General features: G+C 36.9%; 11 protein-coding genes across 11 annotated transcripts; 3 read left to right on the forward strand and 8 right to left on the reverse strand.

Moving 5' to 3' along the window:
* The first annotated feature begins 232 nt into the window (after positions 1–232).
* On the forward strand, positions 233–2394 carry B0P05DRAFT_565570 (U3 small nucleolar ribonucleoprotein complex, subunit Mpp10). Its single transcript, XM_051580968.1, has 4 exons — positions 233–378; positions 426–816; positions 897–1090; positions 1138–2394. Exons 1-4 carry the CDS (start codon positions 249–251, stop codon positions 2238–2240), a joined length of 1818 nt encoding a protein of 605 aa, XP_051429291.1. The 5' UTR covers positions 233–248; the 3' UTR covers positions 2241–2394.
* An 11-nt stretch (positions 2395–2405) lies between these two features.
* B0P05DRAFT_576241 (uncharacterized protein) lies at positions 2406–2840 on the reverse strand (the record flags this gene model as incomplete). The annotated part of the gene is made up of 1 exon (XM_051581693.1): positions 2406–2840. The coding sequence occupies one exon, from the start codon at positions 2838–2840 to the stop codon at positions 2406–2408; it is 435 nt and encodes a 144-aa protein (XP_051429292.1).
* A 317-nt stretch (positions 2841–3157) lies between these two features.
* Positions 3158–4751, reverse strand: B0P05DRAFT_565574 (uncharacterized protein). Its single transcript, XM_051580969.1, has 4 exons — positions 4509–4751; positions 3640–4453; positions 3444–3597; positions 3158–3394 (listed from the first exon to the last, which is right to left on the reverse strand). The coding sequence occupies exons 1-4, from the start codon at positions 4649–4651 to the stop codon at positions 3345–3347; spliced, it is 1161 nt and encodes a 386-aa protein (XP_051429293.1). The 5' UTR covers positions 4652–4751; the 3' UTR covers positions 3158–3344.
* A 498-nt stretch (positions 4752–5249) lies between these two features.
* On the forward strand, positions 5250–6402 carry B0P05DRAFT_519802 (coproporphyrinogen III oxidase, aerobic). The gene is made up of 2 exons (XM_051575749.1): positions 5250–5325; positions 5372–6402. The coding sequence occupies exons 1-2, from the start codon at positions 5272–5274 to the stop codon at positions 6329–6331; spliced, it is 1014 nt and encodes a 337-aa protein (XP_051429294.1). The 5' UTR covers positions 5250–5271; the 3' UTR covers positions 6332–6402.
* On the reverse strand, positions 6349–9119 carry B0P05DRAFT_576244 (uncharacterized protein; the record flags this gene model as incomplete). The annotated part of the gene is made up of 3 exons (XM_051581694.1): positions 6349–6842; positions 6899–8838; positions 8890–9119. 3 exons carry the CDS (start codon positions 9117–9119, stop codon positions 6349–6351), a joined length of 2664 nt encoding a protein of 887 aa, XP_051429295.1.
* A 389-nt stretch (positions 9120–9508) lies between these two features.
* B0P05DRAFT_601038 (uncharacterized protein) lies at positions 9509–10180 on the reverse strand (the record flags this gene model as incomplete). Its single annotated transcript, XM_051583245.1, has 2 exons — positions 9509–9890; positions 9938–10180. Coding segments are annotated over 2 exons (625 nt in total), but the record flags the coding sequence as incomplete, so codon positions are not given.
* An 856-nt stretch (positions 10181–11036) lies between these two features.
* On the reverse strand, positions 11037–11600 carry B0P05DRAFT_481444 (HSP20-like chaperone; the record flags this gene model as incomplete). The annotated part of the gene is made up of 2 exons (XM_051575182.1): positions 11037–11275; positions 11309–11600. The coding sequence occupies 2 exons, from the start codon at positions 11598–11600 to the stop codon at positions 11037–11039; spliced, it is 531 nt and encodes a 176-aa protein (XP_051429297.1).
* A 3676-nt stretch (positions 11601–15276) lies between these two features.
* On the reverse strand, positions 15277–16853 carry B0P05DRAFT_592557 (uncharacterized protein; the record flags this gene model as incomplete). The annotated part of the gene is made up of 3 exons (XM_051583002.1): positions 15277–15416; positions 16318–16456; positions 16518–16853. The coding sequence occupies 3 exons, from the start codon at positions 16851–16853 to the stop codon at positions 15277–15279; spliced, it is 615 nt and encodes a 204-aa protein (XP_051429298.1).
* Positions 16854–18846: 1993 nt separating this feature from the next.
* On the forward strand, positions 18847–19559 carry B0P05DRAFT_565589 (uncharacterized protein). The gene is made up of 3 exons (XM_051580970.1): positions 18847–18927; positions 18980–19134; positions 19296–19559. Exon 3 carries the CDS (start codon positions 19320–19322, stop codon positions 19491–19493), a length of 174 nt encoding a protein of 57 aa, XP_051429299.1. The 5' UTR covers positions 18847–18927; positions 18980–19134; positions 19296–19319; the 3' UTR covers positions 19494–19559.
* A 2473-nt stretch (positions 19560–22032) lies between these two features.
* B0P05DRAFT_359499 (uncharacterized protein) lies at positions 22033–23611 on the reverse strand. Its single transcript, XM_051573615.1, has 2 exons — positions 22372–23611; positions 22033–22321 (listed from the first exon to the last, which is right to left on the reverse strand). Exons 1-2 carry the CDS (start codon positions 23451–23453, stop codon positions 22078–22080), a joined length of 1326 nt encoding a protein of 441 aa, XP_051429300.1. The 5' UTR covers positions 23454–23611; the 3' UTR covers positions 22033–22077.
* Positions 23612–23625: 14 nt separating this feature from the next.
* Positions 23626–25347, reverse strand: B0P05DRAFT_565596 (mitogen-activated protein kinase HOG1). The gene is made up of 10 exons (XM_051580971.1): positions 25249–25347; positions 25150–25207; positions 25053–25100; positions 24866–24995; positions 24776–24819; positions 24624–24723; positions 24524–24571; positions 24247–24475; positions 24122–24201; positions 23626–24075 (listed from the first exon to the last, which is right to left on the reverse strand). The coding sequence occupies exons 2-10, from the start codon at positions 25203–25205 to the stop codon at positions 23683–23685; spliced, it is 1128 nt and encodes a 375-aa protein (XP_051429301.1). The 5' UTR covers positions 25206–25207; positions 25249–25347; the 3' UTR covers positions 23626–23682.
* Between the last annotated feature and the right edge of the window lie 152 nt (positions 25348–25499).

Here is a 25499-nt window from a genome sequence, read left to right on the forward strand (position 1 = left end):
TGTATTTCTATTCTGAGTTCTACCTTGATGAAGAGTTGTATATCCTCTCTCTTGAAACTCAATGATATGACTTGCTTGCATACAGAAAAAAAAAAAGAAAAAGAAAAAGAAAAACAGTGGAGTACCTGAGAGAAACAGAAATGAAAGGGGCTATTCGTGTGACTACTTCTTGATAGAGCAGTCACTTATAACCAGATGGATTTTTTTTTCTTTTTCGAAATCATTGCATATACATTTCATAGATCCTCATGTCCACCCTAAACAATTCGCTCGATCAATTTATATCCAATGTGGTAGATAAGCCTCATGTCTTTTTTAGTTCAAATGAAAAGATTGCCAGTAGTGCTTTAGAAATGGCAAAACACTTTTATGACGATGGTAATGTGACATTGTATTTATTTATTTAACTCATCTATGGCATATAGTCAAAAAAGTAGAACCAATTCAATTTTCGCCCTTTACAGAACTCTTGACAGAAGGATTTGATAACGATCAAATCTGGGAAGAAATCGCAGCTCAAAATGAACCTTTTCTTGATTATGCTAAGACAGCCCTCAAGACATTCAACAAAAGGCCTGTAGCTGAAGATACAAGTGAAGATGAGAGTGTATCTGGTCAGTCTATGGATCTCGATCAAGATGAATCGCAACAAGATGAAGATATGGAAGAATTTGAACTAGATCAAGATTCTGAGCAAGATCAAGACGAAGAAGAAGAACCATTCCGTGACCTTGACGAAGAAAACGATGACCTCGAAGAAGAAGAAGAAGAAACGAAAGAAGAAAAACCTTCTAAAAAGACACATTTGAGAAACACGTAAGGTAGAAAATAGGTTGATTCTTTTATTTATCTTTTTTTTTTTTTTTTTTTTTTTTTTTTTTTTTTTGCTACGCTAGATCCAAAAAGACTTCTGAAGTAGACGACGAGTTTTTCAATTTGGATGAATTCAACAAGTGGACAGAAGAACAAGAAGAACTAGACATGATGTCTGATCGTGAAGATCAAGACGATGAATTTGATTTTGATAAAGACTTAGATGCTGAAGAAGATTCAGAAGATGAAGACATGGATGATACAAATGCTGCTGCTGGTAAGAAAACAATTATAGAAAAAAAAAACTGTATTGACATTCCATAGAATTACTGTATGATGATTTCTATGAAAAGCCTAAAAAGAGTAAGCCATACACACCTCAAAAGAAGGTCCAATTTGAAGAAGAAGAAGAAGAAGAACAAGAACAAGAACAAGAACAAGATGAACAAAATGACGAAGAAGAAGAAGACAATGCTTTGGAAGGCTCTGTTCGCGATTTGTTTGCCAATGATGACTCTGAAGCCGAAGAGAATGAGGAAAAGTCAGCATTTCAAAAGCAACAAGAACACCTTCAAGCTCAAATTGAAGAATTCGAAGACGAAAACATTCAGGATAAGCATTGGACATTACGCGGTGAAGCCAATGCATCTGCTAGACCTGTCAACAGTTTATTAGAAGAAGACCTTGAATTTGAACATGCCAATAAGCCTGTACCTGTCATTACACAAGAGACAACAAACACACTTGAAGAAATAATCAAGAAGCGTATTTTAGACAACATGTTTGATGATGTTGAACGTAAAGTAGATCCTACACTCAAGCCTTTTGTGCCTTCAAAGCGTGTTGAATTAAGCGATGAAAAATCCAAGAAATCTTTGGCTGAAATGTATGAAGATGATTATGTCAGCAAACAAACAGGCGAAGCACAAAAAGACGTACGTGATGAAGCTCTGGAGAAAGAACACCAAGAGATTACAGATATGTTCCAAACCTTGTGTCATAAACTGGATGCTCTCTCTAACTTCCATTACACACCCAAGGCACCTAAGCCTGAAATGGCAATTGTCAGTAATTCAGCTGCTATCAGCATGGAAGAAGTCACACCCGTGAATGTGTCCGAGGCTACTTTGTTGGCTCCTGAAGAAGTCTATGATAAGAAGCGTGGTGATGTCAAGGCAGCTTCAGAAATGGATCAAGATGAACGTAAGCGCTTAAGAGCACAAAAGAAGAAGTTGAAGAGAAAGGAGCGCGAAATGAAGGAAAGAGAATTGAAGGTGATGAAGAAATACAATCCTCACATGGGCGAGAAACAATCCAAAAAGAAGGCAGTCAAGGAATTACTTGGTCAAAAGAATGTCACTGTTATTGGCAAAGATGGTCAGAAGAAATCTACAAGCAAAGCAGTTACTTCTGCTTCCCTTTTCTAAACATTTCTTAGACATAGAAGAAAGATATTTTATTTTACATATTTACATAAAAGAGATCCATATACATATTATAAAGAAGATGAAAAAGAAGAAAAAAAAAGAGAGAGAGCCATATTTACACATAAAATAGAGAAGCATATCATAAAGTGTTCATGCGAGAATGCCTTAATTCAATGGCTGCATATCAGTAACAATGGGATTACTACTTGCTCTTTTACGTTTCCATTCAACACAACGAATAGTAGAGGGTTGTATATATGTAACTGTATCATCATCTATTTGACCCCAAACAATTTTAAATCGACCTTTTTGGATCATACTGGGCATTTTTTCTGCTGGAGATATAATGGCATGTTTGCCTTGATTCCAAAATTGTGAATCCCAAATCTGAATGGCTGTATCATGTGTCAGAGCACTGTTTGTGGTTGAATAATAGCAGTCATCTTCCATATCTGATTCTGATTCTGACTCGTCTATAGAATAAAGGCTATTTCTTTTTGTATTGATGCCTGTCAAATGAGCAAATTGACTAGCAGTTAAATCTTCAGAATGAATAATATCAGGCGTATTTCGTATAAATTTCTCTGTTGCTGCTGCCATAGTGGTCGCATTCCAATCATTTGAACGATTGAATTTATGTGATAATTTAGAGAGTCGTTTTTTCCACTTGTACATAAGAAAATAATGAGTAAAAATAAAATAAAATAAAACAAAAAAGAGGGAAAGGGAAAAAAAGAAATAAAATAATTACATTCTATATATTGGGCAAATTACCATGCAGAGAAAAAAAGAGAGAGAGAGAGACACACACACACACACACACGCATGCGTTGTTTCTTGCCCAAAGGCGAAATCGCCTCAATGAAGGGAAAACTCCCTGAATTTGAGCATTTTATTTTGTACTCCCCTTTTTTTCCTCTCAGAAAAAAATTTTGTCAAGCAATTAAGTGTAATTATTAAATCAATTAAAATGAATTTAAAAAAGTCATTCTTTGTAGAGAATGAAAATGCGGGTAACTTGTTAATATTTCTGTATTCTGTGTCAATATAAATGAATTATTTACTATCTATTGTCAAAGAAAACACGAGGTGTCACAACACAAATTATGGAGGTGCTTCTTCTGGTATGATGGGTCTTGTCCGGGGGAAAATAGCTGAATCAAAGTTGTGAGTTTAACTTGTTAAATGATGAATTTCTTTTACCTTGAATTTGTAATGGTGGCATTTTACCAAAAATCTTATCAGGATCCAGCCTTGATTGATTTCTTAAATGTTGCTCAAGTTCAGGACTTTCTGCCCAAGAAGGAATTTCAAACTCTTCTTGTTCTGTTTCTTCTTGTTTAGGTGGTTTAGCAGTCTAATTTTCGTTAGTCCATTTGGATAGCATCATCAATTATACCTTTTTAGCTTCTAATAAAATGCGAGGTCGCTTTAATTGGGGCTCAACATCATTCACTTGAATAGGCTGATCCATGGTTGGATGCACAATGGATCCACCGATATCAACAGCCGTACTTTTTGGTGAACTTGAGAGTGGTCGTGTTGTAATTACATCAGCAGACAGCGGGGAATCTTCTTTAGTTCTTTTGATGGCCCCCATACGAAATAGTCGGCTCATAAATGAATTATGCGGTTTAAATGGCATGCTGGATGCGATAGTTTTGATAGGAGGCGGAGGAGATATCATAGGCATCACAGAAGAGGGTGGAGGAGATTCTTCTCGTTTAGGACTTTTGGGTTCATAATGACGTTTATAGACAACCAACTGTATTTCGTCGTCTTGTTCATCGTATTCTGTTGAATCAGGCACTATGTCTGATACATGTCTTTGTTGTGAAGAAGAAAGGGGCATGCTACTGACAGTGATGTCACTTTGATCTGATCTAATCTCTATAGTACTCTTTTGTTCTACCGTGTTATTCTCTATTTTATCTTTAGGCGGGTCCTTAGTATCTTTTGACTGCGTATCTATTGGTGGTTGGGCATCGTCTTGAGATTGCTTTGGTGAATCTGCTTTACTATCATGTACTTCATTCGACTGCTCGGAATGATGATTTATGTCGTGATCTGGCAAAGACTCGATTTCCTTTTGATCGAGTGAATCTAGTTTCTTTTGATCGAAGGATTCATCCACTGATGGCTGCTTCACGTCTTGTACTAGACTACTGTATCTTTTCAAGTCTATCGCAGGTCTTTTCCAAGATATCAAATCACTAAAATACAGGCTGGTTTAAAAAAGAGAAAGAGATGGGTAGTGACTCATCAAACCTTGCAGTAGAATGTCTATCAAGCCAGTCCATATGTGATTTGGCTATTTGGTCCAGTTGAAGTATTTTTTCTGAACATAAATCATCCCATTTGTCTTGTTGCTCAAAAGCCCAAAGATAACCTTTCTTTGTCTTTTTATTCATGGAACAAACAATAATAAAAAAAAAAGAGGAAAGCCATAAACGGACAATCAATTCGCGCTTAAGAAAAAAAATACGCGACGTTTTATTTCATTTATGCAAATCAGCTACTGGACATTCAGTTATGTAGTGGACTCATTGAACAAGTTGGGTTTCATGTATTCAGCAATGTCAAAGAAAAGCATGGTTGATGAAAAAGAACTTGAAGCCTTTTTATATATAAAAATATAGGCAAGCTAAACGGACAAAGGTTGATTGGTAGCTTTGATGCTTGTGATTTCAATTATTGGCTGAGTTTTGATCATTTCCAACGGTAGAGCCTGCAGAACAGGCAACAATTTGTCGTACCATTCAAGCTGAATGTTGGATATGTTGACATTTTAAAAAGAAAGAAAAGGAACTAGCTTGCTAATTCAGCCCAATAGAGTATATAGACCTTCTTTCTAATATAGCAACATATATATTCTCTTCATCTTTTGTAGAAAAAAACACATCGTTTATGCTTACCTTTGTGTAGCGGAAAATCAATTTTGATTTATCACGCCACAAGTTCAAGACAACACAAGAAATCATATAAGCTCATATCCTACACCTTGTTCCTTCTTTTCTTTTTACAAACAATCATGGTATCTTCTCTTTCTTCTAAATACGCTATTTATCAGAGTGACAATGACCTTGTAAGAGAAACCAATGGCATAAGAACTATATTGACAATTCATGTAGAGAGCAAAAGGTCTTATAGACAACAAGGCACCCTTAAGACTTCGTATGGAAGCCTACGTCAAGGAGTTGCAAGGCAGGATCTGCCAAGGTATAGAGAAACTAGACGGAAAAGGTAAATTTGTGCGTTCTGAATGGGAAAGAGCCGAACATGGTGGTGAAGGCATAACGTGTGTCATGTCTGATGGTGATGTGATGGAAAAGGCCGGTATTGCCGTTTCTGTCGTATACTCTGAACTCTCCCCAGAAGCCGTGCGTCAAATGCGTCATGATCGAGGCAAAGACATTGATGTTCAAGGCACAGTGCCTTTCTTTGTTACTGGTATTTCCCTTGTCATGCATGCCAAAAACCCCAATGCACCTACTATCCATATGAATTATCGTTATTTTGAAATCATGAATCCTGATGGTACACCGAAGCTATGGTGGTTTGGTGGCGGTGCTGATTTAACACCTGTGTATCTGTTTGAAGAAGACGCTATCTTGTTTCATTCAATCTATAAACAAGGCTGTGATAAATTCGATCCTGATTACTATCCTAGAATGAAGCGCGCCTGTGACCTCTATTTCTTAAATAAGCATCGTAATGAAGCAAGAGGTATTGGTGGTATCTTTTTTGACGACTTCAATGATAAACCAGCAGAAGAAATATTTGAATTTATACAAGAGATGGGGGATCGATTCCTGCCTTCCTATCTGCCATTACTAGAACGACGTAAAGACATGCCATTTACAGAAGATATGGTTCACTGGCAACAAATCCGTCGTGGTCGCTATGTTGAATTCAATCTGATCTGGGATCGCGGTACCAAGTTTGGCTTAGCAACTCCTTGTGCTCGAGTAGAATCTATTCTGATGACAATGCCTTTAACAGCAAGATGGGAATATATGCATGAGCCAAAAAAAGGTTCTCAAGAAGCAGCCTTAGTTCAAGTATTACAAAATCCAAGAGATTGGGTTTAACAAGTTTATGTACAATTTTAAATTAATTCTAAATTCAATCTACCTAATAAAGTATCCAAGCTAGAAACTCGAACCTTGACCACATCGCCTACTTCTAGATTTCTATTCAGTTTTTCAATGCGTCCTCGAATGCCTAATTCTAAAACAGTGCCTGTGGCAACATCAATAGCACCGCCCAGCTCTGTAAAAGAGACGCGGGATGGCATATTGATTATACAAGTCCATTCCATCTGTTGTGTGAATCCATCAGCCCGCATACGATCTAACAAATGAATCGTCCAGAATTGAATACTGCGCTGTTGAAGCAGCGACAATTGTTTCTCGCGTGTCAGAATGCGAGTGCTTAATGCCTTAAGTTGATCTGCTGAGAACACGGGCGCTTGACCCATGAGATGTGATTTTAATTGCCAATGGACAACCATATCCAAGTAACGACGAAGAGGTGAAGTAGCACGGGTGTAACCGTCTTGAATCCCCATGATAGCATGTGGTAATCCAGCTTCGGTTGTTACTGTTGTAGGGGTAAAATAGACATGTAGCGCATCATATCTTGCATCTTCACCATACCCGTCACAGGATCACGACTGGCGAGCAATTCTTCTCTCAGTTGAATATCACTTGTAGAAGCATTTGGGTTCCAGGCTTGAGTACGGAAAGGAATCACAACACCATTCTCTTGTGCAAATTTACTGGCGATACGGCCACCCATGATCATGGTTTCAGCAACCATTTGGCGAGCAGATGAGTATCCTGACTTGTCTAATCCAAGTCGAACGGCAGGTAAGCTGGAAGCATAACTGGGTTTTGAAAAATTAAACGAAGGCAAATCAAGACGTTCAGGCATGATGCTAATGACAGGGCTTGCTCTACTAAAGAAGACAGCACCATTTCTGATACGTTGAGCAGCATGTCTGTTGGCCATGCGGAAGATATTCAATAAGTCTTGTTCAGCATGGGTGGGTACAGTGGATGGACGTTCTGATTTCTGTTGGTCTTGAAGGGCAAAGGCGTCATTGGATGGATGAGAAAAAGATTTCGTGAGGTCAACAAGTGGATCATGCATTTTGTTCGCCATAGGCTCAAGTAGTCTATCTAAATCGTCATAGTAGACTTTGGTTACATTTTTGATAAGACTAGGTCGTACCTTGTAATCCAATAAATTGCCGTTTTGGTCAATGCGTGTACTGAATGTGAATGCGTATTGTGATCCTTGGTTGTTTGTATAGGCTGTTGAACCTAAACTAAACTTCTTGGATGACAATTCCTCAGAAAGCATAGGGAAATGTTGTTCTGGTAAGTATAATGTTTGTACTTTTTGAAGCATCAGTTGAGACAATTCATGTGTGGGCGAAATAAACGTAGTAGGGTCTGCAATATGTACATGTAACCAAGCAGAGTTATCTTGAGGTATGTGTTCAATGGATACGCCATCGTCAATTTCTTTAGCAGAAGGATCATCGATTGTATAGACGGGCAAATCACCGAAATCATGTCGAATACGTGCATAATCATCTTGACTATCAGGCGAATTCAAAAATGCATTGGCATAACTTTCCATTTTAAGTTCATTTTCTTCTGATTCTTTTGTCCAAAAGAATTCGCCTGCAATGGGTGCTTGTTCTAACAACCCAATGTTATCCCAAGGCTTAAACATGCCGACTTCTTTAAGGAAGCGAGCAGCCAGTGATCGATCAAAGAACAAATCGTCATAGCATTTCAGTGCTTTCAGAATACTTGGCACAAACACTTCATAAGGAGAAGCAAGGATGACTTTGGGGGACTTTACCCAGTCAACTACAAAATTGATAAACATTTTGTCTGATTCTTTCAATTCTTGTGCCACCTTAGGCATCATCTCTAAAGCTGTTGGTGAAAAGGTGCCCAAGACAGGATCTGCATGATGATTGTAAAATTCAACAAGAGGCTTGACACGCTCCAAAAAGCCAGTATAGAGACTGTCTCGAGTACGAATGGATTCAATCACTTGAGCGATTTTGTTTGATTTTTTTTGAGAGCGAAGTATCCATGTATTTGAGCCTCTGACGTCCAACGTAGGCACAAAATGAATGTTGTCTGACGCCAAGTGTAAGAATGTGACATGGCGTTGAAGTGTACTGGGCTGCTTTGTCTTGAATGCATGAGCAGCAAGTTCGTCTAATGAGACTTGTGTTTCTTTGTCTGGATGGATAAAATGCTTGTGAAGCTGCTCAAGGCCTTGATGTGCAAGACCTTTGTTCAATTTTAAAGTGCGTTGATAATGCTGAATGGCTCGATTATAAGCAGGTGAGATATTTTGCAACACGCCATTGGCATCTATATCTTGAGGGCTGAAGGAATCAACAACAGTTTGAGCAACTTGCTGTGATTTGGCAAAATCTTTGAGACAGAATGCAACATTACTACTACGCACTTCAAACAATTTGCCATTTCGGAGCAAGACTGTCAATTGCTGCAGACCACCACTAGATCGTTTTTGACCCACGACCATACCACTGTACTGTCCATTACTATCTATATGGATTAGCTCAGCTATAGCTGACTCCATCATAAATCCTTACGTAAAAGCCTCTACATAGTCACCAATTTGAATAAGAGGTAAATCAACAAGTCTCTCAATAGGAGTGATATTGTTTTCTAAAAACAAAGGGTCGACTTTGTCTTGCTCTTTAAGTTCCTGTATTTGCTTTGTGACAGGAATTTGATGTTTGTATCTCACGAATGACTGAGAAGCTCGAGAAACCCGAGTACATTTTACAAGATTTTGTCTAGCCAGGGCTATTCTCCACATTGCTGTGAAAAAAAAACGAGAGATTTTTTTTTTTTTTTCGAAATTTAAGCTACATTGTGACTTTTAGGCCCTTTTCTCGCCCTCCCGAGAAAAAAAAAACATTTTAAAAGTCCGTGTACAATATAAGACAAACAATAACCATATGGCAAGTTATTACATTGTGCGTACACTTGGCTATGCTTACAATTTTTTTATTTATTGATAAAATATCATTGAAATGCCTGTCTATTCTCTCGAAATCCTTTCAGCCATCTCTTGAGTTCTTCGTCAGTTTCGCCCCCTTTGACACTATTTAGACAGTTGATAGTTACTTGTAAGTTTTCAAGCCCAAAAGAGCCCCCTAAAGAAATAGGAATTTTGTGATCAAAATCAAGATCAAAAGGAGACTTGAAAAAACTAGGCCTCTGAAGCCCCCAATGGCCTTTAATTCCACTAACCGCACATCTTCCTTGTGAGGCTTTCATCAATTGAATGAGCTCTTCTCTGCTTGGGATGTATCCATGTCTCCCAGTTTTTCTAAGACGAACTTTCATTGTTCGACGCGAACGAGCAGCAAGATCCTCATAGCCTCTATAACTATGTTCAAACATGGGCTGCATTGGTTCTTCTAACTGTTCGAAAGTCTCTTTTAATCGAACAGAAGCCTCTTGCTTATCAATTGTCTCTGCAACTTCAGCTGTTTTTTGAACATTATAGTTTTGAGGGACTACTGACAACATCTCAATAATCATTTCTCTAGTCTCAAGATCATGTTTATATGGTCCTAGTAGTCTTTTTGACTAATTAAAACTTGAAATCATAGTTAGCACTGATATTACCTTGCGCATCCAATACAAGTTGAACCACGTCTTGCTCGAAGTGATAGCGTAAATGTGTATGAATATGGCTGTTTGCATACTAAGCATCGTGAATAAGAATCATATAGACTAGGAATACTATGAAGTAGTGCGTCATGATCTTGACAAATGTTTTTATTATATTGAGCATTGGTCATGATACGTTGCTGTTGAGAAAAGCTTGTCTGTAACACTGCTTTCGACATATACGGCTTGAATAACATGAAAGTATACGAAGAGAGAAAGGGAGAAAGTAAAACATGATTAAATACAGACATTCAAACAAGTTTCACTATGTTGTGCAACCTTGCTATTTCATCACTTTTGCTCTGCCAAACAAGAGCTTAATTGATACTAGTATGCTTACATCACAAGTTAAATGTTGTTAAACAATATAGCAATTGAAAGGTTGCTTCGTAAAGATTTTAGTGTGCATAGGGTTGACAATACAAAGGGAGTGTTGAGGGGTATACAATTATTTTTCAGAATAATTGCCTTTGTTTGGACAACAACTTTTTTTTAAGCAATATAACAGCTTGAGTGATAGAATCGAAATTAAGAAGTATCTATTCTTACAAACATGTTTAAAAACGCATATTAATTTAAGTAAGACAGCATAGATTGTCAGACGAGTTTGTCATTTGGGCCTTGTGCCTGGAGGTTATATACTTATGAACATACTTACTATACAAAGTGATTGTCTTTCTCATTTGTAAACGCCTTTACTAAAATAACAAACATACTGAACAGAAAATAGCAGCTTTAGATGTCAAGTACCTTTTGTTCAAAGAAATCGCGTTATCCAAATAACCTACCTTGATTTTTATGATTTAATTGAATAATTACTGAGTGGAAGCTATAGACTATCTTAAATCCTTATTAGAAGTCAATCAGCACTAGAGGGTGTCGCCCAAATAAAAATGACGAACGAATAACGCTACTGTTGTAGCAATATCATTATAAGCATTAAAGCTATTTAAAGCAGAGTAGAAAATGGAAAGACTACAATTATAATGCCAAAATGATTGTTTATTAATACTAATGATTAATGAATATACTTAAGCCAATAACATGATTTCGCTTAATCAATGTCCACAAGTCTGGACTGACTCTTAGTATTCTTGGGAATAACAATTTTCAGAACACCATTTTCATAAGAGGCCTTAATTTGTTCAGTATCAATCTGATGAGGGAAACTAAATGATCTCGAGAAAGAACCAGCAACACGCTCGTTGACCCACCATTTAGGACTATGTTGAACAACTTGGCTTTCATCTTCTGTTGTCTTTTGAATGACATGTTGCTCATTATCTGCATCCTCTACTATATCTTCTTCCTTAGAAGCCTTTCGACTTTCTTTCTTTGTAGAACCGCTCAAGACAAGAGTACGACCATCGTTCACTTCAATCTTGATATCCTTTTTGTTATAACCGGGAATTTCAGCATGGAGTTCATAAGATTCGGGGTTTTCTACAATATCTGTAGCAGGATAAGAGACATAGTTGTTCGCTTGAGAGTTTAATCGACCAAAGTTGCTACTAATTTCCTTGTTGAAAATGGGACTGAAGAAAGGCTGGTCAAAGACAGCCATAGCTTGTTGCATGTCACGTAAAGCGTCAGAGAATAAGCGATGAGTAAGAGCCATTTTGAAATTTGTATTTAACAATGAGTTAGAAAAGAGAAAGAGTAGTGAACCTTTATATATCTTTATGAGTTAATGCATGAAGGATCTAGAAAAAACTCGATTTCTAATTTTGGCATATTCTACAAATTTCGAGAGCGAGGCTCTTTTTTTTTTTTTGCATGAATTTCAAAAAAGGAAGAATTACATCAAATTAACTGCCAATAAACATTAAACACGACAAATAGTCTTTTTTTCTTCTTGCATTGATAGCAAGACACTTGTCAAAACAATACTTGCATTATCAACTTCAATGAAATACTTATTGAATAACGCACTGCTACAAAAATAAATGGTCTCTACTTAAATTCAGCTTACTAGACTCGCCAAACTCAATGGACCAAGCGGACTCTGATAAGAAGAAACAGTTTCCTGCTAAATGACTTGTTGTTGTTGTAACAGAGACCTCAGACATGTAGATACTTTGACAGCGAAAACCCCCCATTCATTCATACAGATGTCTGTCTTTTTCTTAGGCATACAAAGGTAGTATAAAGTTTGTTTATACTCTCCTGATTACTTTAAATGTCTGCAAACTATGTTTACTAACATCCATGATACCTCTGGAGTTGATTTGGACAAAAAAAAGCGGCTTGTAAAATTTGGTCAAAAGACGTTTTTGACCAAAGGGCATTTACTCGTGGAAATTTTGAGTTTGACAACTTCTGATCTTCTTTTTGACGCTACAAGATGAAAAATAGAGTTATCGACAAGCTTACATACTCAAAATATGTGTCAAAGGCTCTAGTTTATGGTCAAAGCACTTGCTTGCCAATTGTACTATAAAAGTGATACGATAGGAGTGAAAACACTTGAAGACACTTTTGCAGATTTACTCAATATTTTATCAGCAAGGCTGTCGTGTTCTTTATATCCATTTCAATGCAGCGGTGAAAAGGACTGGAATTACTTTCCATTTCAGTCTCCACGAATGGCCATCTGGTATGTCTTATGTTTGTTTGCCCCTCCCCCCCCCACATTTGCATTATAAGATGCCTATCTTTCTACTTTTCTATGTTCTTTGGTATCCAAAGTTATACTAAGTGCTCTAAAGACTGCTGTTGCTCACAAGTTTTATATGACATATTGAGCGAAAACCCTCAATCCAGGGCTTAAACACGCCAATCTTTGATGGACCATTGCACGACAACTACATTATCAAAACAGTTCGTTTTTTTTTTTTTTTTTTTTTTTTTTACTTTAAACATGTTCTTTGGAGCTAAGGAATGGAATGGTACCATTGCTTTAGCTGTTATGCGAGATTCATTTTTTGACCCAGGGAGATCCACGGAGGTTTGTGAAGATGAATGACACAATGTAGGTCTGATCCAACCGAAATGAGGTGAGTTAGGTCTAGGTGCTTCCAAAAAAAAAAGAAATCGAGTCTACTAAGATGATAAAGACGAGTTAACTTGAGCATTCCCCTCAGATCTGCATTCAAAGTTGATTGCACACTGTAATCAGTACAAAGGAGGCCCATTTCAGTGGATACTGACTATTAGAGGGGTACTCTTTGTAGTATTTTTTGACGTATAAGATACACACGAACAAACTATATTATAATACATGCTATTTTTGAGGCCAAAGCGAGTAGCTTTGGATATTGCAAATGATGAATACCATACAAAAGGAGGATTGTCTATTTTAAATGCCATTTCCTTTTTATCTGGGGCACCAGATTCACACTCTAATTTGATCAGCATTCTTTTTTCTATTTGCCAATAGCTCAAACTGTATTGGTGGATCCAGGTACAGCTGTATGTGTCTGATACTGCTACTTTGTAAGCCTTGGCGGCAAACAAAATCCATGATTATGCAGCTATATGAAAAAAAGATTGCTATATAAAATAGTGTTATTATTACTGTGTCAACTCAATACAGTAGGAGAACATAGATTATATGTTTCTGTATTCGATCATGTAGTCTCTATACCTCTGAAGCCCTCAATAAGCCCTTAAAACAGGGGTTTAGAAAGTTAGCTGAGTATAACTGAGTCTGAATAATGGTCAGGGTAATTTGTGGACTGTTGTTTTAACTAAAAGAATAATACCAACTTTATTTGTTTGTTAATAAGTTGTAACTAATGATTGCAAATTATAATTAAAACTAACCAAGTGATGCTGGTGATAAAAGTGATAATTATAAAAGTAGTCTTGAGATAGTATGTGTGTTTTTTAGAAGTTTTAGAGAGAAATGGGGGAGAAATGAAAGTGAATGAAAGAGTTGTAATTAAGAATTACACTCTTGGTTACACGTAAATTTATATAATGACAAAATAATGAATCTCAAAATAAAGGTGCAGATTGCAAAAGTTCAATATTCAGGTCATCACAAATCAAGGGAACTTATCAGAATATAAAAACAGGTTCCCACCCTTTTTTTCTTTGCTTTCTTTTTGCAGCGTGTTTGTTTTCTGTCCTTTCAGGATAATGTACCAAACGTACTTGAGGGGGGATTTACCACCTGGGTACAAGTGCATTCTCTGTCAAGATAGTCTGCCTTTTTTTTCACTAAACGGGTCTTTGCCGAATTTGATAGAGAGTAAAACAGACGCGTGTAGAGGGTTAGCTTATGGTCCTGTCCGAGGGGGTATTCCATCTTAGTTATGCGCACTGGCAGTCCAAGTCCAAATATTCCCAACGCTGGAAGGCTACTATCTTTTCTTGGCATCTTCTTCTCACTTGTGGGGAGGGAGGGGAACCTATCGGATAGTAATAAGTTTAACCCTATTCGTGGTATCTTGGTAGTCTCATTTCTTTGTGTGTGTGGTTATTAGGGTATTGCAGCAGTCTTGGTCGTTTGCTACTGTGATAGTGCTAGAAAGCGGTAGTGAAGGTTACTGGGATTGATAGTCATTCGCCTTTTCTTTTGTGAATGCCCTTTAGAGGGGCTTATTTTAGTCTGATGGCTAGAATAGTCTTTCTAAAGTTAAGCTTCACTTTGAAGGGGTACCTGTCTATTCGTGGCAAGCTCTATTCATTTAGGGTCGACTATCGGACAGAGTAATGGCTTTTTATATATAGTGTTCGTCCATTCATTCGTTTGAGTGGATCATCTATTGAAAATGATAGGCATTCCATTTTTTTTGATAGTGTGAATACTATAGTTGGGATTTGGGGGCTTTGTGCGTACGCGCACCATCTTTTTGGGAACTCAATTGAACTGGTTTAGGTCCTCGTCCTAGTTCCTGGAAACAAATACTCACAGTATTTGGCTAAAGTACCTGTCTCTTTTTTATCTTTTTATTCAATAAAGTATATACACTAGTATTTAAAATAATTGATAACGCGTCTTTTCTTTTTCTTTTTTCTCTGTCCTTCACTTGTTGTATGCTACAAAAAAAAACAGGCTTATTGACTATCATTAAATCAGCAGCCCTAAATTATGTAACTAATCATTGCTGCAATGTTACTTATTGATCATAAACAAGTATTTGCCACAAAAAGAAATAAGGATCCTCTTTTTTTTTTTTCTTTTTTGGCTTAGAGGCTGTCTGTGTATAACTCTTTTTAATTGTGTACTAATAGCTCTATTGAAGGGTTGTATGTAAAAGCAAGATCAAAAGAGAGAAACTGTTAAATCTCGGCTCTAGAATGACAGGCATTTGTAACAGATGTCCTCTAAGCAATGGCTTAGGTATTTACAAGTAGAAGTTATCATAACCTTGGAAGCTCTTGAGTCCAAAGAGAGCATCTTTGGACATGATAAGCATCAAATGTCTTGTAGGAGAAGGGCTGGATATTTCAAACACCAACATTTTCTTCTCTGTTTCTGCTTGTCCTGGGTAGTAAAAGTCATTAATTTGGTTAAAAGTGTCAGAGTTTATAAGAAATAATCAAGAGATGCATTGAGTAAAGCTATATAGCTTAGTATGGCGCATTTAATGGTGTAAAAAGTGCAATAAAGCTGCCATGAAAAAGATGAGAAAAAGATGGAAAATGTATTCTCGCTTTTGGACGATAGCATACACTTTTTATATACGTATTACAAAATTAATACTTTTACAGTACTTTATAGCACTATGAAGGCATTTCTCTCTATGTATTGTTATAGTAAAAGTCTTACGTATCTCTGACAAACGACGGCTTTACTACCCCTCGACCACTTTTTCGACTGAAAGCCAATTTTGTATTCAATTTCTGACCCAAATATTTTTGTGTGTACGATATAGTCAAACTTATGGAATTTGGCGTTTTCTCGAAAACAAATGTCATTATTTTTGTCTACTTTGGTAAAAGCAATTGTTGGAATTAGCTAACTAGAGCTGGTGTATTTCTTTTGATTTCAGAGAATTTCCTTTTTCATTAGACAAAGCTATTCTTAATTGTAAATGATTTCTTACTCCAAGATTCCTGTTGCATTACGTTTGTCAACGGTTGATGAATTCACTCAAACTAGTATGTAGATGAAGAGAAATATCTTTAGCTCATAGCTTTAGAGAATAAAGTAAATACAGATTGCAATATCGTCAACATCGTCATTAACACACAAAAAAAAAGTTTGGATATGAGAAAACTGTATTTTTTTTTTACGATAAAACATTGGGATAATCCTGACTGATAATTTTTTCATTAATTACTAATTTGTCATATAAACGGTGCTAATGGTGATTAGGTATCATTTTTTGCTCTGTGGTATATATTCTTCAAGCTATGGGTATTTGAGTACTCATTGAACAGACCTTTTTTCTTTCCATCTTCCCAACAGGCAGACCAATTCATTCGACCTTTGTTATTCTGCTCCCAAGCATCGATGAATGCAATCAAATCTTTGTATTTGGAATTTATAGAACTAGAAGCGCCGTCAAAGTCTTTAGGAAGCTACATTGATGTTGTTGCTTCTGGAGGTGTATTGTTTAATTCTTGCTTCATTGCGTCGTACTTCAAGACTTGCGTTATAGTGTTGTCCTGCTTCTGCGTATTGATGCGCTCGGCTGGGGTTGTCGAAAACGGTCGTCATTATTTTCTCAAATTGATTTTGTGTTGCTTGACAAATCGTTTGTAACGCTTCGACTTTATCATTCTCTGTTTTTATGTCATTTTTGACCATTTCCATTGTGACAAAGTACAGTTTTGGATTAGTTGGGTCGTCCCATCGGTCAATAATGATTATGTTTTGCTGACCAGAACTCAAGAAATGGACAAAGACAACCAAAGGATCCAATTTCTTGGTATCGTGATTGTCAATAAAAGGATCGATACTCTGTTTGGTCAGCATGAAGCAACTAGTTACAAAGTGGCAGCAAGGTGTTTTAAGAGGTAGACTTGTTTTGGACAGATTTGAAGAGGTCTCTCAGAGCTTTGGACTTTGTTTTCGAGGTACAGACGAGGAATAAAATTGATAAAATGTGGAAACGCTTATACACATTCAGGCAGTACTGGACGGCTCGACACATAAACTCGCATGTCACTGTGTGTTGTATTTCTGCTACTACAGGAGGTAAGTCTACAAGATCTGATGAATGAGGTATATAAAGAGTTCACACTCTGTGCCATCGATAAACATATTGTCGCCAGCCTTATAATGCCTAAGGAACTCTCAGAAGCGAAGTGGTGATCAGATCAATAATAAACTGATCCTGGGCTACGATTCTGCTAATTTGATCTGTATCTGGTATGTAACCGCGTGGTAACCTGTATTGTATTAACTCTTCTGGTACTATAAAAAAAAGGCATTGTTAAAAAGTTTCAACTTGTAGATTTCTATATAACCTTACTCGTTCTCATGGCACTTTGGTCTTCAAAAAAAGAAAAGGTAAATACTGTTGAAATGTGATGTAAGTGGTTTTTCTTTTTGAAAGAGAGAAAAGAATATTATTTCTTTTTTAGAAAACACTTTTTACTAATAGTTTAGTCTTCCCGCTTATATAGAACCATAGATATTGTATCCTTTTATATGCTTTTATAGCTTTTTGCAATGTATCATGGTATATATACACATCCATCAAAGACAATTACTCTTTTTTACTTGTATCGTTTATTTTGGTTTTTAGACTCGAAGAATGTAGTGTCTGCTTTGTACTTGTTTGTGTCACCGAAATAAAACATATGTTTACATCATGTCATCTTTTCTTCATCACTAAACTGATAGCTAAAGATAACGTATAAACTAATTTATAGTCTATTCACTTAAAAGAGAAAAAAGCAATCAGTATGAGTTTTATAGTGAGCAAAAAAAAAAAAAAATCGATGAATTTTTCAGGGTCTATTTCAGGGAAAAGTAAGCCACTGTCCTACGGATTTAAAATGTGGTAACGTATGCATAGTGCACGGATCAACGGAAATACTTTTTGTGCTCAAGGTAAAAAAAAAAAAAAAATAAAAAAAAGCATAGTTAGTTCATCTTTAGGCACCAGTAATCAATACTTTCAGTTTGTGTGAAAATAGCTTTCTTTTTCTTTCTTTCTTTTTTTTTTTAAACAGCTAAACTTTTCTTTGCTCTTTTGGTTATTGACATTTTCATATGAATAAGAAAGTTTGTTATTGTTTCAGGATGATCTTCCCATGGAAAGAAAAAAAGGAACTGGGAATGATTACAATTCAAAGTCCTCTATTACGAAATACATTCCGCATTGATTTGTATGACAAGTAAACTTCCCTTATCTTCAAGGGCAAAGAATAATGAATTACTCAATAGAAACACAGAGGATAAGTACATAGCAAAAGAGAAAGAAAATAAGCAAAAGGGATGCTTTTCTGTTTATAGAACTGACAAGTAGGGTGTTCATCGCATGTTTTATGCAAGTAAATAAGTTTATATGTAACACAAGATTGGGCGTCCTCTCTATAGATGATCCAAAGAAAAGGAAGGGCAAGGAAAGGAAAAGAAAAAAAATACTTATGAAAAGGCACGCAGCACTCTTTTTTATTTTTTATCTTTTCTTTCTGTTTCTTTACTTTCTCTACTCTGGTCTCTTATGGTCTCTCTCTCTTTTTGGTTTGTGCCTTATCTACTTCAAGAACGCGTCTACTGACATCTCTGCTTTCTCTAGGCTTTTCTCTCTATTTGGTTGGTTCTGTCTACTGGTGTCTCTCTCTCCGTGGCTTTCAGTGTTCGATCCTGATCGTTGTTGGCCTGTTATAGCCGATGATTTACTTTCTTATCTTACTGCCCCGAGAGTAAGATACGGGGTATATAGGCGTTGGTCTGCAGCGGGAAGAAGGGTAGTTGCTGGGAGTTGCTGGGATCCTTCTTTAATGATCTGACATTCCCCAGTGTATCGCGGGCCTGGGAAGGTGTCAGTGAAGGAAGTGAGGGAGTACGAGTCAGTTGCCTTCTCGTGGCTACTCCTGTGAGTAACTTCTCTATGAAGTGAAACTAAAGACTGACATTATTTAATAAAGTTTTGCTGTTAACAATAAATAATGACGTATACTTTTTTTTTTATTGTAATGATGTTTTCTTGAAGACTAGCTGCTTTTACTTTTGTCTTTAGAAGTTTAAGGGCTTGCTTAAAGCAACGATTTACTTTTGTTTCTTTTTTACATTTTTTTTCAAGGTAAGTTCATGTTGCTTATTTGATTTCTATATATCTTTCGATAGTGTAGTTGTGTTTGTTTAGTGTTGTTCAGACATAAAGCCACACTGAAACTTGTGTCATCAAAAGCAACGCGCAATAACTTGTGTTTATTGACTAGTCTACTCAAACTGGTTTTTTAGTTATCTAAAAGGTCGTCTAACAAGATGTACTGCTGGTTCAAGACTATTTCTCTCCCTGGTTCTACTCTGATTTGGTCGGTAAGCTCTATGATAAACAAGGTGTGCCTACTCAGGCTGGTTTCTCAAGTGTCTGTAAGGCGTTTGATCAAGTGGTATAGGGCTTTCAAACCCTTTTCTTCAGACTCTGGCTCTCTTTAGGGTTTGGAAGATATACATTCAAGGCTTAGTAAGTTTTCGTAGTGTAAGTCTACTTTTTTGAGTCTTTTTGTGTCTATTCGAGAGTCTGATCAACTCTTGTTCAGACAAAAAGAGGATCTGAAAAGGCTTGATTACCCTGATCAAACCCATCATGTGTTTGTGTTGTACATATCCTTTTTCTTTGTTGTCGTATTTGTGTAATAAGAGCTATGCGTATATTCCACTTACATCAACGGCTTTGTCCACTCAAGTATGTTGCCTTGTTGTCTTTCGTCTTTAGTATGAGGTGATCAGGACTCATTTCACTTGCGAAACTACAGTGATGTTGTCTTCCATATGCCATAACACTACACTCTGATTTTTTCTAACTGGTGTTTAGTCTTCCTCTTAACTCGATCGAAACGCAGTTGCGGTTTGTGAGTGTCAGTAAAAAGAAAAAAAAAAGGTCTTTAAGCAGAGTGCAAGAGACCAATATTTGAAACACCGAATCTCCCACTTGCATGATATGCACCATTTGTCATACTCAATAGTTACTCTTTTTGACCTCAGAAATGTCACGTATAATAGCAGATCTTACTCTCAAACGCTCTGTAAATCGAATGTTATATGAATTAGTACCTACTTATTAGTCAAAATTTATTGAAAAGGGGCTTCTTTTGTACTGATTACAGTGTGCAATCAACTTTGAATGCAGATCTGAGAGGAATGCTCAAACCAAGTCGTCTTTATCATCTTAGTAGACTCGTTTTTTTAATCAGAAGTACCTAGACAGAACTCACCTCATTTCGGTTGGATCAGACTTACATTTTTACGAACCTCCGTGGATCCTCCATAGGTCAAAAAAAATGAATTTCACCTATAAGCCAGCCCAATGGTATCATTCGATTTCTTGACTCAAAAGAACATGTTTCAAATGAAAAAGGAAGCCATTTTAGTAGTCTGGTTGACGAGTAATGGTCCATCAAAGAATAATGCATTTAAGCTGTGTTTTAGGCAGTTTTACTTCAGATGTCATATAAAACTTGCTAGATAGAAACTCATAAAACATATCATATGCTATCTGGCGTGCCAAAAAACATAGGGAGATAGAATCATATGCATCTTATAATGCAAAGGTGGGGCAAATGGACATAGGACCTACCATGTACCTATGTCGTGGAGATTGAAATTGAAGGCAACTCCAGTTCTTCTTGCCCTCATAATAAAAATATCTAGTGCCTTTTAGGTCGATTTTTGGAGCTGGTCTCTGCTGCCATTTGCTCGTAATATGCTGTACCAATTCCGTGTTTCCAAGCTACCCACAAGGCAATTTCTTCACTCTATAATTCCCGATATGTTCCCCTCGCCTCTTTGTCCAATTTGCACTATCCATCTTGAAAATGAACAAATATCCTTTTCTATTGTCCGCCAAAGAAGTTTTTCTGGAACAATCTCATTTTCGAATTTCTTTGGCCTACAACCACCGTCAAAGATATTATTCAGGCACATGTTACATTAAACTTCTCCAGAATAGATTGTTCGCGAAAGAAACACTTAACCGTTGTTGACATTGTCATTACCGCCCTCTCATAAGTCTGGAAAGCACACTGAAGATTTGTTATTGACAACGTCCCTTTTGATGCTTACTCCAACCTACAACAAACACGTACTGCTTTAAAGCTGATTGCAGATGAAAAGCAAGTACACACAAGACTGTGATTCTTCTCTTAATTTTTTTTCTCCACTCATAGCAGTGACATACCTTTCATATTATCCTATCTAGTTAATTTGCAGCATAATTGCATAATATAATTCCGTATGAATTGTGCCCGTCTCTTGAGTGCTATTAGGGTAACTTTACGCGGTGCAATAATAAAATCTTAAAAAAAAAAGACTCACAATAAAAATGGAGCTTTTGCTGAGAACTGTATAAAGACGCAGCTATTGAACTTTGGTATAGTGACAAAAGTTGTAGATCGTTGGTTTCTGAGCCTATTGATACAAAGAACACAACAACTTTGCTGCCAAAATATTGAGTAAATAGGCAGAAATGTTTATGGGGTTTTTTTTGCTCCTATCATACCATTTTCATAGTACAATTATTAAACAAACACAGTGTTCAAAAATTACAGCGTTCGGCGTACATTTTGAGTACCTAAGCTTGTCGATAGCTCTATTTTTTGTTCTACAGCATCAAAAAGAAGATCAAGAGTTGTCAGATTGAGCATTTTCATGAATAAGTGCCCTTTAGTTTAGAGAGATTTTTGGCCATTTTTCATGTCGCTTTTTTTTGATCCAAATCAACTCTAGAAGTAACATGGAAGATAGTCAACATGGTTTGTAGGTACTTGGAGTAATTTATGCAAATAGAACAAGAAAAAAAACAATCAAAAGGATTATCAACATTCAAAGAAATACGTTTCACTCACAAAAGACACAATAGACAAAATGAACACACAAATCAAGCAAACCGCTCAAAGGACGCATCATAGCAAAAGAAGGCGTTCTTCATGAGGTATATGCATGTATAAAGAATGATAGACTAGCTGTCATAAGAAAATATGCTATCAATTGTTAACAAGCCCGTTGGCATTGAACTTTTTCTCTATTTCTTTTTATTGTTGTTGAAAAAATTTAACGACCATCGACTTGATCTTTTTTCTTGTACAGGCTCTGATGTAGTCGTCTTTTCTTCTTGTTGTCTTTTTTGTTGAAGTACAGAACTGCTCTCTAATGCCTCAATATGCTGAAGTTTAATCTGTGATGGTTCATAACCTTGTGTAGATGCAATTTGAAACCATTCTTTAGCCACTGCCATATCTTGGGGCACACCTTCACCATAAAGAAACCTGAACCGACATGAGTATACACATACATTCACACTTACGCGATGACTTACATTTCTCCCAACATGTGTTGTGCATAAGGAAATGGTGCGTCTGCTTGACTGGCTGCATTCTGATAATAGCCAAATGCTTTATGATAATCTTGAGTGACACCCCAACTATTTCTATACATGTCACCCAATCTGGCTTGACAAAAGGGTATACTGGCCGCTGTAGGCTGCATACAACATTGATATGCTTTTTCATAATCTTGCTTCACATTGCCATCTCCGTACATGTAGACCATGGCTTCTTCTTCTAAAGCAACAGCGAATCCTTGTTGAGCTGATGCATGTAACCATTTGACAGCCTCTTGTGCGTCTTTCTCTACACCTCTGCCTTTTAGATATAGATGGCCCACAATATATTGACAATACTTGTCATTTAATAAAGCACCATCTTTAGCATATCGCATGGCTTTTTCGTCGTCTTTAGGTACATCTTCAGATCCCTCAAAAAACCCATAGGCCAAGTCGACTACTGCTTGTGTGGATCCACATTCAAACGCACGATGAAACCAGTGCATAGCTTCAGCAGGTTGGTTTAATGAATACTTGTATCGATCACCGTAGATTCTGCCCAACTCGCATCCAGCTTCTGCAAATCGACCTTGACCCGCTGCATGTTTCAACATATGAATACCTCGATCCAGATCTTGACTGAAACCAATACCCTTCGTATACAACAGTCCAGCTAAATAACATAGATGAATTTCTTGTGATTCTCGGTCATTGCTCTCTGTCATGGTCTTTATAAAATCCAGTGTGCTCAACTCGTCTGTGGTTCTTAAAGTAGGTGCACATAACTGAAGCGCATGTGAGAGTTGTTTGTCAAAGATACTACGGGACCAAAAACTTGCTTCAGCTGGGTTAGATGTCAGATGAGGCAGTTTGTTTTCTGAACCAAACAAGATGCTGAGTTTAGTCTTGGCTTCTGTATCGCCGTTGGCTGAGGCTCTGGAACGGAGGTAGTTGAGAGCTTCGGTGTTGTCGGCAAAGCCAGGAGAACTTTCAAGTATGTTCGCGCAGTGAATAAGTCGAAGCTCCTCGGGTATCTTTTCGATTTCTTCTTGAAAGGCAGGGTTAGACTCCCACATAGTTATAAAGAGAGAAAGAAAAACAGACTTATTACGCGCTATCGTTTGTCTTTAATTTCGGAGTCCATAAAAAAGCCAGGAACGCATTTTCAAGCCAAGCATGAACATAAAAAGAACACAGACTGGTTGCTTAACAAGGTCAAAGGTAATCATGTTCATGTGCCAAAAAAAATCATAGTGTATAAAGTACATTTTATTCAAAGAATTAAAGCTATATATATATAGGAATTTATTGGGGTTGAGGTTGCATATAAGCAGCTTCTTGTCCCTCCATGATAGGACCTGTGAGTGGTGTGCCCAAGTAATTACTGATGCTATCTGTACTGTCTACATTATGGAAATCTAAAATCTCGGAATACATCATGACTTTCCATGTGTCCACAGGCAGGTCAGCTTCATTAAATGACCAATCAAACTTTTCTGGTGCAGTAGGTTCGTCAGTAGGATCGTGGTAAGGTGCCAAATAAGGATGGGCCAATGCTTCTTCGGCAGTAATACGTTTACGAGGGTCAAAAGTAAGCATCTTTTCCAACAAATCAATAGCTTGAGGATCTTGACCAGCAAATCGTTGGCTGAATGGAATAGGTTCACGTTTAGGCAAGTTTTTCACGAAACGAAGTGTCTAATACTGTAAGCCAATCGTGTTAACTGTATCCGTTTTTACTTACATTTTCGCTACAGATAGTAGCAATTAAATCATCGGGTGGCGTACCGAGTAATTCAGTAATAATAGAAAATTGATGAACATCTAGTGGATGTCAATACACACATACACACACACAGATACACTTACGATCTTTGCCAGGGAATAATGGTTTTCCTTCCAACATTTCAGAAAAGATACAACCAGCACTCCAAATATCCACAGCAACATCGTATTTTTGCCAGGTCAACATGATTTCAGGTGCACGGTAGTATCTGGTGGACACATAACCTGTCATTTGAGGATCTTGAATACGAGCCAAACCAAAGTCACAAATCTTGAGATCACAGTTTTCATTGATGAGGATATTACTAGGTTTCTAAAGTACATGTTTAGTCCATGCAATCACAAATGTTTTTTACTTTACCAAGTCTCTATGAATCACACCAGCAGAATGAACATATTTTAAACCTCTCTAAAGGAAGAAAGGAGGTTATTACATAATCAAAAATACAACAACAACTTGCCAAAATCTGGTATAAAAAGTATTGAATGAATTGCTTTTCCAATGGTCGAGATTGAAGTAAACGATGCAAGTCTGTACCAAGTAATTCTGTGACAAAATAACTATGATTTCATTTGTTGGTCATTGTTCAAAAAAAAAAAAGAAACCACTTACATATCTTCCAAAGGAGAAATGAAAATATCGCTTAGACTGATAATCTAAGCTCATTATGAGATTGACTACATACAAGAGCATTGCACTTACATTTTCATGCATCAACGCTTTCAATAGCTTTAATTCACGGTAAGTTCTTTTGGCCAAGACGGGAGCGGAGAATGGTTTCATGATTTTCTTGATAGCGACATTCATTCCAGTCAATTGGTCTTTGGCAGAACTATGTCCATACGGTAAGTGTTTCTTTTCTTGTATGTCATACCATGCTATACTTTACCAAACAAGACCAAAAGCACCCATGCCCACAGGCTGTAAGTCAACGTATCTATCAAACCGCATCAATACCTTAACCTTTGCTTTATTTATTTGTTTACCTTGTTGTGACTTCAAAGACAGTACCAAAGATAGAGAGTTTAACGAATTCAGCCATGACTAGAATGTGTCAATATAAAGACATTGCATTTCATGTTTACCTTTTTGTTAGAGAAGAGAGAAAAGAGTGAATTATAATGATAAATCCAAGGATTGATCTGTTATTGCTTGAAAAAAAAAAAGGTCCCGAGCAACTGATTGATGTCATGGTAACATTATGACGTTATGGACAGTTGCTTTAAAAGTCAGCTGAAGACGCTTGTGCCTATATGGTTCCTGCCTCATGAAAGGTAAATGTAATGAGCCACTAGCCACATTATCAGTCTCTTTATTTTGTTTGATATAGACAAGA

This window comes from Gilbertella persicaria, assembly GCF_025201335.1.
Source record: "Gilbertella persicaria strain CBS 190.32 chromosome Unknown B0P05scaffold_81, whole genome shotgun sequence".
Classification (NCBI taxonomy): Eukaryota; Fungi; Mucoromycota; class Mucoromycetes; order Mucorales; family Choanephoraceae; genus Gilbertella; species Gilbertella persicaria.

Bases quoted from the DNA above. Each gene is read 5' to 3' on its own strand.
- B0P05DRAFT_519802 (XM_051575749.1), top strand. From the start codon at position 5,272: ATGGTATCTTCTCTTTCTTCTAAATACGCTATTTATCAGAGTGACAAT. The intron at 5,326-5,371 runs GTAAGAGAAACC...CAATTCATGTAG, and splicing joins ATCAGAGTGACAATGACCTT to AGAGCAAAAGGTCTTATAGA.
- B0P05DRAFT_565570 (XM_051580968.1), top strand. From the start codon at position 249: ATGTCCACCCTAAACAATTCGCTCGATCAATTTATATCCAATGTGGTA. The intron at 817-896 runs GTAAGGTAGAAA...TTGCTACGCTAG, and splicing joins AAGACACATTTGAGAAACAC to ATCCAAAAAGACTTCTGAAG. The intron at 1,091-1,137 runs GTAAGAAAACAA...GACATTCCATAG, and splicing joins TGATACAAATGCTGCTGCTG to AATTACTGTATGATGATTTC.
- B0P05DRAFT_565596 (XM_051580971.1), bottom strand. From the start codon at position 25,205: ATGGCTGAATTCGTTAAACTCTCTATCTTTGGTACTGTCTTTGAAGTC. The intron at 24,996-25,052 runs GTAAAGTATAGC...GTATGGACATAG, and splicing joins GGTGCTTTTGGTCTTGTTTG to TTCTGCCAAAGACCAATTGA. The intron at 24,724-24,775 runs GTAAGTGGTTTC...ATGAAATCATAG, and splicing joins ATTTCTCCTTTGGAAGATAT to TTATTTTGTCACAGAATTAC.
- B0P05DRAFT_565589 (XM_051580970.1), top strand. From the start codon at position 19,320: ATGTACTGCTGGTTCAAGACTATTTCTCTCCCTGGTTCTACTCTGATT.
- B0P05DRAFT_359499 (XM_051573615.1), bottom strand. From the start codon at position 23,453: ATGTGGGAGTCTAACCCTGCCTTTCAAGAAGAAATCGAAAAGATACCC. The intron at 22,322-22,371 runs GTAAGTCATCGC...ATGTCGGTTCAG, and splicing joins CAACACATGTTGGGAGAAAT to GTTTCTTTATGGTGAAGGTG.
- B0P05DRAFT_565574 (XM_051580969.1), bottom strand. From the start codon at position 4,651: ATGAATAAAAAGACAAAGAAAGGTTATCTTTGGGCTTTTGAGCAACAA. The intron at 3,598-3,639 runs GTATAATTGATG...AACGAAAATTAG, and splicing joins TTTTATTAGAAGCTAAAAAG to ACTGCTAAACCACCTAAACA. The intron at 3,395-3,443 runs GTAAAAGAAATT...ACTTTGATTCAG, and splicing joins GCCACCATTACAAATTCAAG to CTATTTTCCCCCGGACAAGA.